At 38.6% G+C, this 13,190-nt stretch overlaps 1 protein-coding gene across 8 annotated transcripts in view; it reads left to right on the top strand.

Moving 5' to 3' along the window:
* The window catches only part of ELMO1 (engulfment and cell motility 1), a 306,907-nt gene that overhangs the window by 93,703 nt on the left and 200,014 nt on the right, over positions 1–13,190 (top strand). For all 8 annotated transcript variants that reach the window (XM_035552367.2, XM_035552364.2, XM_035552368.2 and 5 more), the window contains one exon: positions 5,135–5,170. In XM_035552367.2, coding sequence (XP_035408260.1) covers positions 5,135–5,170 — 36 coding nt within the window. The remainder of the gene's footprint in view (positions 1–5,134; positions 5,171–13,190) is intronic.

The raw sequence follows: 13,190 nt of genomic DNA, 5'->3' as shown, positions 1-13,190 counted from the left end.
CTTCTTTTCCACCCTTCCCTGCTACTGGCTGCATAGTCCATGCTCCTCTTTTTGGTCATCTCAACACTTGGTCAGCTCCAGTGTTCATCTGACTCCTTAGTGAGCAAATTCATATTGCTAATCTGGCAGAAAATAAACCAGCCAATGAAGGGAGGAAAATAATTTTATTTATTTATTTATTCTGACAGCACTGGGCTGTCAGGCTCAGCCGTTCCTGTGAATCTTCACCTGGAAGCATAGATTACTTAATCTGACATCGCTGCCAACATCAATTCGTGTCCAACAGGGGCTTTGTGCAATCTTCATTTCTTAGTGCTTCTATAATGTGAGGAGCGTGTGACCTGTTGTCTGTAAGACAGAAATATAGAACAGTTTATAAAAATCAGCTAATCCAGTTCTTCCACTGTGGAGATGGTAATGACAGGAGAATGAACCATTGAAGATCACACTTTTGGAGGGAAAAGGGGGAGACTTGCTGCTGCCTGCTCTCCCCTCATCCTAGATGCTTTCGTTCTGGAGTTCTTCTTACTTGGCCTGCGCTTAAGAATATTAGCATTTAAATGACCCCAGTTAAGTATTGATATGAACACCCTGTTGACAGGAACAAGGGGGAGGAGAGGAGACAGCATTATTGGTTTTGGTTTGGCAACCACTTTTGTAAAATGCCATTAAAAAGAGTAATTCTAAGGCAGATTTATGTTTCCAAAATTCTTCAGAGTACCAAGTGCTAGACAAAACTCATTTTTAAAAAATCCATATGAAAATATAGTATTCAAAGAAATAGCAAAAATCAGACGTAAAGTGTAAAATCTCCACTTCTGCAACTTTTACAGAGTTTTTCTCTCAAGCTGTGGTGACTGTGGAGTATTGCCGTGGCTGTGAGGACTGGGAGTGCTGCTGCACACATTAAAAATCATTTTGCAGATTTCATCTAAATAATATATTTCAAACCCTCACCACAGGTGTTAGCCAGACTTCATTTATGTGATCACCACACCTGATACAGACAGAATCTAGAAAAATGCACTCCTGTGTATTTGTCTTGTGATTCCTAAATGCTGCCTATTATCCAGACCGTGGGCTATCCTTGTGAGTGCCTGAAAAACAGTGTCCAAGTACAGATTTACTGTGGTTAGCTGGTCCTTCATCCATCATCCAGTCAGTGTTTTGTTATATGCAGGAGGAAGTTCTTATTCGCATCTTCTACCTTTGCCAATAATGGCCATGGCCAGGGCCATGCAGAATGGGAAGCTTTTATCCTCTGGTGTTTTTGTCCAGCTCTGCAAATATTTAAACAGTGCAGGATCAGAAACATGGGTTGCGGTGAGTGATATGACTACTTTAGCTCTTTGCATTTCTAACTCCAGTGGGTCTGCACTGGCTACCTCAATGGGACAAATTTTTAGTAGTTTTCTCCAGTTCAGACAAGCCTTTATTGTGCAGTGCACATTATCCCAGCTGTGATCAGGACTTGGAGATCTAGGTTATTGTACAGCAATTTTTGCATGTGAACATGTAGGAGTTGACCCAGTTAGGTCCTTGCTAATATGGTCGCTGCTGGAAGCCACTCTTGACACAACCTACGGTGCACTTTGGGCAAGTTTAGGTCTGTATGGCTTGGGGAGGTCCAAAGGGCACTGCTGTTCCTTGGGATTCAGCCAGAAATGTATCACAAAGTTCCTTTGAGGCCAGACAGGGAAAATATTGTGGCAGCAAAATGTCTAAACCAGTAACATGTCGTTAATGTTTACTCTGCATTATGTTGGCATTTGTTTTGTGATTTCTCCCTGTATTAAAGTTGCTATCTGTTTTTACAGCTTTCACCACTACTGTATCTGAACCTTTCACAAACGCTAGTTAATTTGCCCTCATAATGTTTGGCCATGGTTTTATTCCCGTCTGTGCAAGTGCAACTGAGGGACAGCTTCTTTAAAAAAAATAATATATATATATATATATATATTTATATAGGTATCTGGCTAATTATGGTGTCTAGATAGATCACTAAGATTTTCAGCATTTTTGACCGTGCCTGGGGTAACTCACCCAGGAAGTGTTTTTACAGAACTGTCTGGTTGCTACCACAGCCAGCCCTCCAGAAGAAACAGCAGTTGTGTGTGTGTGTGTGTTTATACATACATATGCACACAAAAAGAGGAAAACTAATGGAGGTGGTAGATTGTACTTGTTCCTTTCCAGGCTGACTTGCTGGAAGAGTTAGCTCGATTACTCCTTGAGTGTTAACTTTAACATGCTCTGTGGGTGAACATGAGCAGTATTGCTGTTAATACCAGGTTATAGGCGTTTGCTTTGATGATTGATAGGATGAAAATAGTATGTGCTTCTTTTGATAACAGCCTCCACCTGTTCAGTGGTGAAAGAAGTGCATCTGTAACCATACTGTACAATGTCACTGCAACGCTTGGTGTCATTGATTGACTGCTGCTCTTGTCAGACATTCAGGCAACAGAGATTAATAGAAATTGTTTGCTCTAATATGATGGTTATTTTTCCTCTCAAGTCAATATTTGCTTCACCAGAAAAGATCTGTATAATTTAATTTTCTCAATATTTTTCTAAAAAAAAAAAAAAGTTGTTTTATATTGCTTATCTTCTTCTCAAATTAACTAATTACCAGTTAACTCTAGGTGGGTAAGGGTCCTGCAAATGCTAAGAAAGTCACTGTCTAAATGTTTTGTTCTGGGATTAAGATATTTGTTCTTTAATCCCTGGGTTTAGTCATGCAGAAAATGCACCTGATTACATCCTGTTGTGAAAAATCTCTGGCAAAATTGAGCCTGCCTCTTGAAATGCTACCGGTATGCAAATGCCACTCATTCTTCTCTTCGATGTCAAAAAGACACATCACCAATTTCAAATTTACTTGCCGCTCAGCTCAGAAGGATGCTAAGAGGTTTTGCTGGCATGTGCTGAGTAAGGTTGCTTGGATCCACACACATTTGGGAACTGACAAAATGCTTTTGTTGTGTTTTTTTTTTGTGTGCTTGTTACAGTTTAGCACAGTCTCCTGCAGCTCACTGTGTTGGCAGAAGCACAGGAAGGGATGTTCTGCTGAAGATGGGCTCTCCTACTGTAGGAAATGCTTTGAGCTTTTCTGCTAGTAAAAGCATATTAAGGGTAACTTTCTCCCCTTCTTACAACTGTCTGATCCTCCAGATGCTTTTTGTTTGCTTATTACTGCTGGCTACACAGGTAGCTGGGGCAGCAGAAAAAAACAAAGCCATGAAATCCAACAACAAAAAAATCCCGTCATAGTTTTAATTTGAGCCTGGCTATGGCTTATTCTGTGCCTAGATACAGGATAACCTGTTCCATCATTCTCTTCAGGCATGAATATTTCAGCTCACAGCTAGCGCTGAATGATGCCAAACTGCTGTCACTGTAATGTGGTCTTTGTGTTTTCTACACTTGAGATTACACAAGCCAGCCCTAAAGCTGCTCTGTCTGAGGGTGGTCCTTCTTCCTGAAAAGACACTACATAAATTCAAGCAGTCTAAGTAGAAAGCACAACATTGCTTATGCATAAAAAGAAGCAAAATGCAAGGTAGGAGGAGTCCCTGCTGTACCAAAAGAAAAGAAAATAATCTAATCGAGTTCTGGGAGAGCAGGTTGAATCAACAGTTGGAGAGACTGGAGTGTGAGCTGTTGAGAGCAGAACGGCGAGTGCAAAGGGGAAGACCTGGGCAGAAGGGGACAGGGAGGAAGGAGGAACCTCCTTGTTTTCCTGTTGGGCACTAGTCTGCCCAGCCAAACCTCTGAAAGAAGCCTGTGAAACAGATTTAGGGGACATAGGAAGGGGCTAAGTAGGAGACTGACTTTTTTTCCCCCCCTTGGTTCAAGTGATATTTTACAAAAAAAAAACCAACAGTTACTTGTGTTGGATGCGATTTTTACCATTGTTTGTGTCTTTATTTTGGTTTCCTTAGTAGCATAACCAGCAGTTCTGAAGCCAGTTATTACCAGGAGGGTGACTTGCAAATTGTGATTAGTGGACTACAGCTTTCAAATGCGCTTATTGCTTCCCCACCCCCCCCTTAATATTTGACTTCTAGTTTCTTGAATATATAGTAATATGATGCCAAAGCTTCTTGTTCACTGAGGGTGCACAGCCCTATATCTCAGGGAAAACAAAACAAACAAAAAAAACCACACAGGAAATGTCTAAATAAAAAAGCTTTTAACTGGTATACATTAAACCTCTTGCCACAGCTAGGAACCAAGTGCTTTGGAAGCTACTAGGAAAGTGACAGCATGATGCTGAAAGCTAGTTATGTAGGTGAACCTGCTGACATCTGCAACAGTAAGTTGCATTTCTGTAAGCAGGTCATTGTCTTTCTCAAGTGGGTTGATTCAGCACTTTGGGTCTAGGCATGTCCATCAGGCTGTGAATTAAAAAGCAACAAAGGTAGCAGGAGAGTTTACACACTTTGTTGGAATCAGACCACTGGACCGTAGTTGTCATTGAGCTGGCATGAGGTGGTTTTGAGCTGTTGAGTAAATACACCTCCATGGTTGAAAAGCCAAGGTAATTTTTGTTTGCCTTTGAATTCGATGGAAAACTTGTCACTGACATCAGAAGATCAGGATTTCGGTCTGTGTTGGTTCTAGCTAAGCAACAACTTTCAACCATGCTGACGACTTTGACCTCAGTATTAGTAATGGAGACTGAAAGTAAATAAATTTGTTAGACAAGTGATTACATGTCATAGGAATGAGACAGAAAATGCCTAATGTGTAAACCTTTGTTGTTTTCTACCAAAGACTTATTTTATACAAATACTTTAACAATTTAGGATGCCTAGGAATGCTTTAATGGTTAAGAGAAATGTTTAATGTTTTCACCTTATCAATTATCTATTCTATTTTGCTTTTTTGTTAACAGAAATATTCTGAACAAATATTTGAAATTAACTTTGAATGTACTTTCCTTTAACAGATACTGAACTGTTTCTGTTCACAGCAAATTGTTAGTAACTTACTGCCTGCTACTGTGTGTCTGTCTTTGGAATTTTATGAATTAGACTATGAATTTTGTGTGTGTGTGTATGCATAGGTAATTAGCATACAGATGTTTTAAAGTGTCTCTCCTCACGTGCAAGTTTTAATTTTACAGACGATATCAGAAATTGCAGAAGATAATGAAGCCCTGGTAAGAACCTGATTAGATCATCACCTTGCACACTTCCTCTTCTTTTGCATGACTGAATTCAGGCCCTTGCGCTAATCTTTATATGTAAAAGTGTCTGTGCATATTCATTAAGCCAATCTTCAACCTCTGTCTTCTGCTCTTTGATACCTATTAATAGTATCTGATGGAGCCTTTTTTTGCTTTGCTTGTGGAACGGGTGCTTTGTTTCTGTAACTTCTGCAGGGGGCTTCTACTATTCCTAAAAAAAACCGCGCTTTTTTAAAAAAAAAACTTGAGCAATCAAATTGTTTCCCTGCCTTCTCCATGTTCCTCTCTTAAATTTGTGTGATTTATATGATCGATAGTAGGCAATTCTAATTGTTGAGATTAGTGGATAAAAGAGATCATGCCACTTTGGATTCCTGTTATTTGCTGGTCCCAGTTAGTGCTAATTATTTCAGATAACTGCGTAAAGGGAGACCGTAATATAGTAAAGGACTTCTTATCAGAAACTTGTGAAGCATGCTTGTTGCCCTAATGATTTTGAATGTGATTCTTCTCCGTGCTTCAAGTTAAACACACACTTCATAGGCTTTAATAAACTGGGACCGCAAGAGATGTTCTATAGTATCTTGGTTGACTTGCAAATTTGTTCATGTCAAATGTAGCTAAAAACTAAGCAAGCAAAAGAATAATTAATCGATTAATTGTACATCACTCTGATGTGATTTATCATGCAGGAAATACAGGTCCCCATCCAAATCCACACTGCATCATGCTTTCACAAAGCTGCTGCAAACCAAATTCTGAAACATTTATTAAATCATTGCCTAATATATTAAACAGTAAGAATAAATGTGGCAGGAAGCTTAAATCCTTCCTCTACATTCTCTTTCTCAACCTAATACAGAATAACTTGTTTCTTAGTAGAAAAGCTCAGATTCTGAGGAAAATAATTAAAATGTCATGAGGCTTTCAGAATTCTTCACAGCATCAGCCATGCTGAGATACCTCCTATGCATTTAGGTGGTGGGTTTTTGTCCCTCATTGATGTGAAAGTATTTTTTTTTGTTTCTTTCTTTCTTTTGTGGAAGAGTAGTTATACTCCTTCAGTACCTGTCTGCTTCCAAATTGTGTTATCCTGAAGGCTTCTCTACATTAAATTATGTGATTGTCCTCTGAGTAGTCTCAAGACAGTACTACAATACTAACCTACAGTTGCGTTGTGCCCTGGTTTTAGGATCTGGTTATACTGATGATCTGAATTAATTATTTATGGCATAGTTTAGTTATGTTTACTCATGGGAAATAGGCCTTACCCGCTTTAAGAGGATACTTACTGATCAGTGTAGATACAGCACATCAGTGAATACAGTAGAAAAGAATGTGTATGTGACTAAAGTTTATTCCAAATTTGAATGTTAAATCCTGATACTGTAAGGTTCAACTTATATCAGGGCACACAGTTCAATATTTTGATTTCTATCAGTAGTGCATGAAACGATACAATTAAAATAACAAATCCTTGAGTTTGGCACTTGTTCTAAGATACCAGACTCTTGTCAGGCAAGACATAAAACTAGTAGCTCCAGAACCTGGTCTGTTCATAACCTTTGAAGGTAAAGTGGTTACACTAGTGCTGTATGACTGTAGTTGTCAAACATCCTCAATATTTTTTCACCCATGTATTAATGGGAGAAGGTCCAATGAAACAAAAACTATAAAAATAACCTCAGATCATGGTATAACAAACTAAACATTAAAACTTTGCAGCTTCCAACTGCTATCTTTATTAACAGTTACTTTAAAGAAACCAAATACTAATTAAAAAAAAAAAACAAAAGAAACTTACTTTCAATTTACGGGATGGGATATTTCATAAAATGCAAATATTTCACTTTATCTCTGGTAGCTTGCATATGCTAGCCTGGGGAAGTTGATTTAATTAAAACCTGATTTTCACAGAGAGGGCATATTTAATAGCTTTCTCCACTGAAGGAAATCCTTCTTCTAAAATGTGAGTTTCTTTTTGTCTGTTCTTTCAGTATTACAGTTTCCTGTTTTATTTTGAGATTTTATTTATCCCATGTTGGCTAATGCTTGGGTTTAAAAAAAATTAAAACCAGAAAATCCCTGTGGAACAGCTGTATCAATTGACCTTTCTTCTGTAGTACTGAATTGTAGTCAAACCACGCGGAATGGAGTGATGATATTCCTGTGCAAATAGTTATTCCTAGTCTTAAGGAAGGCTTATCTTTTTAGGGAAATTACCATGAAATGAGCAAAAACATGAACTTAAAAGATGGGGAATAAGAGAAAAGGTAACTCTAATCACATCTTCACAAAGAACCACTGTGTAATAGCTCCTCTGGGCTACTTTCTCATGTTGACAATTACTTAATTTACTTAAAAGTGGGTTAAGTCCTACTCCATAGTAAGTGTATCTACACCTGGATTTATTCAAGAATAGTTAACGTTCTATTTTAAATTCACAGTCTGTTTTCTTTCTTTCTTTCTTTTTTTTTTTTTTTTTAAACGGAGTTAATTTTCAAACTTAGAGAAATGCCAATACCAGGGTTACAAAGCTATTTCATTTTTTTTGGAATGCAAGTGGTTTAAAATCAGTAGGGCTGATCCCTTATAATGAACATGGTGAAACTGTACCACAAAGAAATACTTCAGTGGTGCTTGGCGCGTTGCAAAAAATAATCTGTCAATTGCAGTGTACCAGTTAAGTGTGCTTTCTGTCATCACCTAGAAAAATAGGAGCAGCTACCCTGCAATAGCAAATAAGTGTGAATTGCTCCTAGTTTGATGTGATGGTGCCTTAGCTTCACTCTTGGAAAGCTTGGAGAAGCAAGGAAGTGTAGAAGCAATGAAGAGTCATAGCAATAAAAGAGGTACTTGTTCACGCTGTGCTTACAGAGCATCCTGCTGTATCATTGGACTTCATTTTAGGCTTAGGTTCTTGCCATGATTTTTCCAGAGCACTTGTCCTCTTATGATTAGATAAATTCTGCTCTGTTTAAATTTATTTGTGGCCATTTATCCCTGACAACTCTGACTTACAAAGCTGTTCTTTCTCTTTGATGTTAACCTCAATGAAGTCAGGCGTGCTCAGCTGAGCACAGTTGCTGGATGGAAGTTAACCACTTCCTTAACTCCTGCAGCTGGTGGTGGGCTGCAGCTCCCTTCTTGCCTCCTGCCCAGTTCAAGTTCTTTTCTTTGCTGTCTTCCCTCTGCACGGTTAGTTTCAATTCTGTTTTGTCTATGAAAAACATTGTGCGAAGGCATACTGGCTTTGGCTTCTAGTCCTAATGGGCTGGTAGCAGGATCCTGGTCAGGATGGACAAGCAACTGTTAATTTCCAGTTTTTCCTATGCAACTTCTGTCATGTAAAACATGAAACAGTCCACCAAGCTTTGTAAAAGCTCATACTGATTTTTCTGTGACCTGATGACAGCTTACCCTGATTAATTATCTTGATTTACAGAATCATTTGGACAGCTGAATATTTTTCCATCCTCTATACCAATACAATGTTAATTTCAATGTGTGTAAACATGAATTGAGATTTTTTTCAAAAATATCTATGGAATTTGAGTGATCAAGTCCCATTAATTTAATTTGAGAAGAAATCCAAATTGCTTTAGGCAATTTAAATATGTCAAAATATCAGACATAGTTCACAGAATCACAGAATCGTCTAGGTTGGAAGAGACCTCCAAGATCACCTAGTCCAAACTATGACCTAACACTAACAAGTCCTTCACTAAACCATATCACTAAGCTCTACATCTAAACATCTTTTAAAGACCTCCAGGGATGGCGACTCAACCACTTCCCTGGGCAGCCCATTCCAATGCCTAACAGCCCTTTCAGTAAAGAAGTTCTTCCTAATATCCAACCTAAACCTCCCCTGGCGCAACTTTAGCACATTCCCCCTTGTCCTGTCACCAGGCACGTGGGAGAATAGACCAACCCCCACCTCGCTACAGCCTCCTTTAATGTACCTGTAGAGAGCGATAAGGTTGCCCCTGAGCCTCCTCTTCTTCAGGCTGAACAATCCCAGCTCCCTCAGCCGCTCCTCGTAAGACTTGTTCTCCAGACCCCTCACCAGCTTCGTTGCCCTTCTCTGGACTCTCTCGAGCACCTCCATGTCCTTCTTGTAGCGAGGGGCCCAAAACTGAACACTACTCGAGGTGCGGCCTCACCAGAGCCGAGTACAGGGGGACGCTCCATACATACATCTGAGGATTACATACACACATACATCTGAGGATTAAAATTACACATGATAAAAAGATGGTTTTGCATGTATAATTAATAATATGCAGGCAGGTGAGAGACAGGCATGGTGGTCAGAGTCACATGCACATTCTTTTTATTTTTAGGAAAGAGTAATATCAAAATGTATGGATTTTTTTCTTCAGTTTCAGAAGGTAAGAAAGCAGAAAATTCTTAGGAACATAAATTAGCAGGCATTGACCTGATCTTTGCCTATAATGTAAAAATAAAATGAAAAACAGCTGTTGATTTGCTCTTCAGCAGGTTTGTCCGTGGGTCAAGATGAACAGGCCTTGGGTCAGGGCATGAGCATCCACACTGAAGTGGCTCATGCTGGGATGGCCGACAGCTTTACAGACCACAGCTTTCTGCTTCTTCTGAAACTTTTGCTGTCAGCTGTTTTGGGTGAGGAGAAAGGCCTCGTGATCAGCTCATCCATACCTGCAATGGTTGTTAGAAGAGGGGAGCCAGACAGCAGAGAATGGGAAACTTGATTGGCTGCCCGAGTGGAAGCCACTTACAAGCCAGAGCCCTGAAGAGGGAATTGTACAAGTAGCTTGCCTGATAAGACAGATCATTAAAATGTCAGCAGTGGTGAGAGGTGAAATTGCAATTACACGGTGCATATTTCTGATCACTCTTCCCTCTTGCTGCAATGACATGCACTGAAAAGCACCTTCGTCAGGAATTACTGTCAAACTACTAGGTCATTTCACAAGCGTGGCAAGAGTTTGATATTTACAGAACTGTCGTGCCTTGTGTTGTGCATTCCTCAGGAAGATTTTATGAAGAAGGCCCCATCATTTTTCAGACTTTTTGTATGACTAGAATACTGAGGTTTTGAGTTAAACAGTGCCTACTGCTTATTTTCTAAGATGACTACATTTTATGAACAAGCTTTGATTCCCTTGAAATTTCTTACATCTACTCTGTCTGCCACTCAATAGTATCAGTGTGTCTGTGCATGTGTGGATAGAAAATGAAATGCTTGGAAGTCTGTTTCTACCTACCTGCTTGTGTTTAAACACATAACAATGAATCAACACCACTACTTTAATCCTTATCTTGCTAGTTACCCTGGAGATTGCTTTCATCTCTAGCTGTGCTATTCCTCATGCTTATCCTTTAAGTCTGGCTTTTGACTTTTGCGATGCTACTTAGTGTATACATGTGTGCAGATGCATATGGATAGATAGGTATTTTTAAAAAATACTATGTATATGTGCTGTGTAATATGTGGAGTTGGAGTATTTCTTTCTGCTTGATTACTCACAATGTTGCATCTCTTCACTCTCATTAACTGTTTGAAACAGCGTAATAGGAGTGACACCCAGTGGGGCAGCCTGCCTCATCATTTTAAAATGAAAATACTTTCATTGTCTGGATTCCAAACAATTGCATCAGTGTCACGCCTACTAAAAACAGGTTTATATGTTAATACCAGTGGTTTTGGCTCTATTAATCTAGTTTGCCTCCAAAGCAGTGCAGGAGAATGGATTAGTTGGTGGAATTAATGAATAGTTTTGGCAAGAAGAATGAGACTGTTAAATATAAAGGAATTGTATTGAACTGAGTTCTGACTACTACTGTTCTGAAGGAAAATATGCATATGCAGGTTTAATAAGGAATCCCTCTGATCTATACTGATTGTTAATGGGCATTAGCTTTCATTTACAGTTACTTTATGGAAGAATATTTATGTACTAAATACAGGTACATTGACTAAATTTTTAAATATATAGGGCAATCCAGGGTAGATAAAGATCACAGAATTGTAGGGGTTGGAAGGGACCTCGAGAGATCATTGGGTCCAAGCCCCCTGCCAAAGCAGGTTCCTTAGAGCAGGCTGCCCAGGTTTAAAAAAAAAAAAAAAAAAAAGATATTTCTCCCAGCATTAAACTGAGCAGATAATTTATCTCCTTTTAACTTATAAAACTTTTTTATATTTTTCCTATTTATATGTATCTAGTTTAATCTAGCTTTATAAAATAACAGAATTTCACGTATTCATTGAAGTATTCTGACATGAAGATCCATGGGAATTTGGTACAAGTTTTTAAAAGAAAGCCATTCCGAGGGATGCAGTTTTATTTGGACATAAATAAACAACCATTGTGTACAAAAGGAATGGACTGGGGAGAATGAGTACTGGAGTTGATTCTGTTTCCTGCACTGTCTTACTGTTTTCTTTGTATGAAATCCTTGGTTATTTGGAATGCTGATGATGACATTTTAAATCTAATTTAATTCCTAAAAAATTTGCAGTATTAAAAAACAAGCAAACACCCCCCCAAAAAAACAAAACAACAACAACAAAAAAAGAACTTCCAGATTATGTATGGCTGAACAAACTATTCTTTGTAGAATTTCAGTGGATTTTTTTTTTAAAGACAGTGTTTTTCTTGTTTGCTCTTTGGTATAGCCTTTTCATTTTCTCATAAATAATCAAAGATGCTGTGGATACCCTTACTGTGGAAAAGAACGCTTTTTGTGTGTGTGTTGGGGGGTGTTTTGTTTTTTTCCTTTACAAAATTTCGAGAGTGTCAAGCTTCATTTTAGCAGAGGGCTGCTGCGGAAGGTGAGCTATCTTAAATGAAGGGGCCACTCTGGGGCTTATTTTGGTGGCAAAATGCACCCTTAATGGCAGATTGTATCAAATCCAGTAAACAATGATATTTGGAATTGCTATGTTAGAACTGATTTTCTGCCTTATTCCTCTGTGGTGCAGTAAACATCTTCTGTTTGCACAGATGTTCACTAATTTGGGCTGGGTTGGCGTAGGACAGTAGGGGATCAAATCACACACCAAGGATTACCAGTTACATTTTTTAACTATGTCTATACTACTAGCCTCAGTTTCCCAACATACTGAGCATTGTAGTTCCAATATGGCAGTTTTTAATTTTGTCTTTTTATTAGGTAAACTGCTGCATTAAAATCAGTGGGACTGTTCATGCTGTTTAGATTGATTGCATGCTTGTGCCCGTTACTGGCTTAGTGGCAGAGTACCTTGCAGGCATTTTGGCGTGCCCATAAAGGTAATTCTGCTTCATCTGGGGCTCTGTGTACTGCTGCTTGTATTGAGTAGTTACCTTGTTGAATGGTTTCCTTGAAATCATTGTGGCTGCTGACTGTTGGGTACCATGCATATAAATAGAAATGAAGCTAATCTTTAAAAGCTGATTTTAACATGGAAGATCAGTGTTAGCTAGTCAGTTTAAAAGCATATTCTTTATGTTGAGTTTAAACCAGTTTTGAACGTAGTTAATATGAAGTGCTGAATCTCAATTTTACAGGTAATTATCCACTATAGTGGCCTGCAAACCCTAAGCAATTTGAGATACAGGCTTGGATGAGCGGATGGAATTTTGCAGACCATTTGACATGGTTGCCCATAGATAACCTGAAAATGTGTATCTGTTTGTTTAAAAGAAGGAAAATGAGGCATTAACTATTGCAAAATTACTGCTCAGTTTCTCTTCCGGAGCATTTTTAAAATATGTTTGTTTCCTTGTAAGAAAATGAATAGACAAACCACTAACTTTCTACCTTACTGATAGAGGTACCATATCTTGGTGTCTTTGTGTGACATTCAACTAAGAGCATTTCTGGAAGTTGCTAAGAAAAACTTCATTTCTTTTCTTCTGTTATTTTTAAAACTCTGAATTCCACAAGAGAAGTTTAGTCAGACTATCTGATTTCCTTGAACATTGCATGTGGTGTTTTCCTGGGGATTAGTTCTTCTCTTGCAAAA

This window comes from Cygnus atratus, chromosome 2 (assembly GCF_013377495.2).
Source record: "Cygnus atratus isolate AKBS03 ecotype Queensland, Australia chromosome 2, CAtr_DNAZoo_HiC_assembly, whole genome shotgun sequence".
Classification (NCBI taxonomy): domain Eukaryota; kingdom Metazoa; phylum Chordata; class Aves; order Anseriformes; family Anatidae; genus Cygnus; species Cygnus atratus.
The sequence above is the reverse complement of the archived record's forward strand: the minus strand, read 5'-3'. Positions and strand labels throughout refer to the sequence as shown.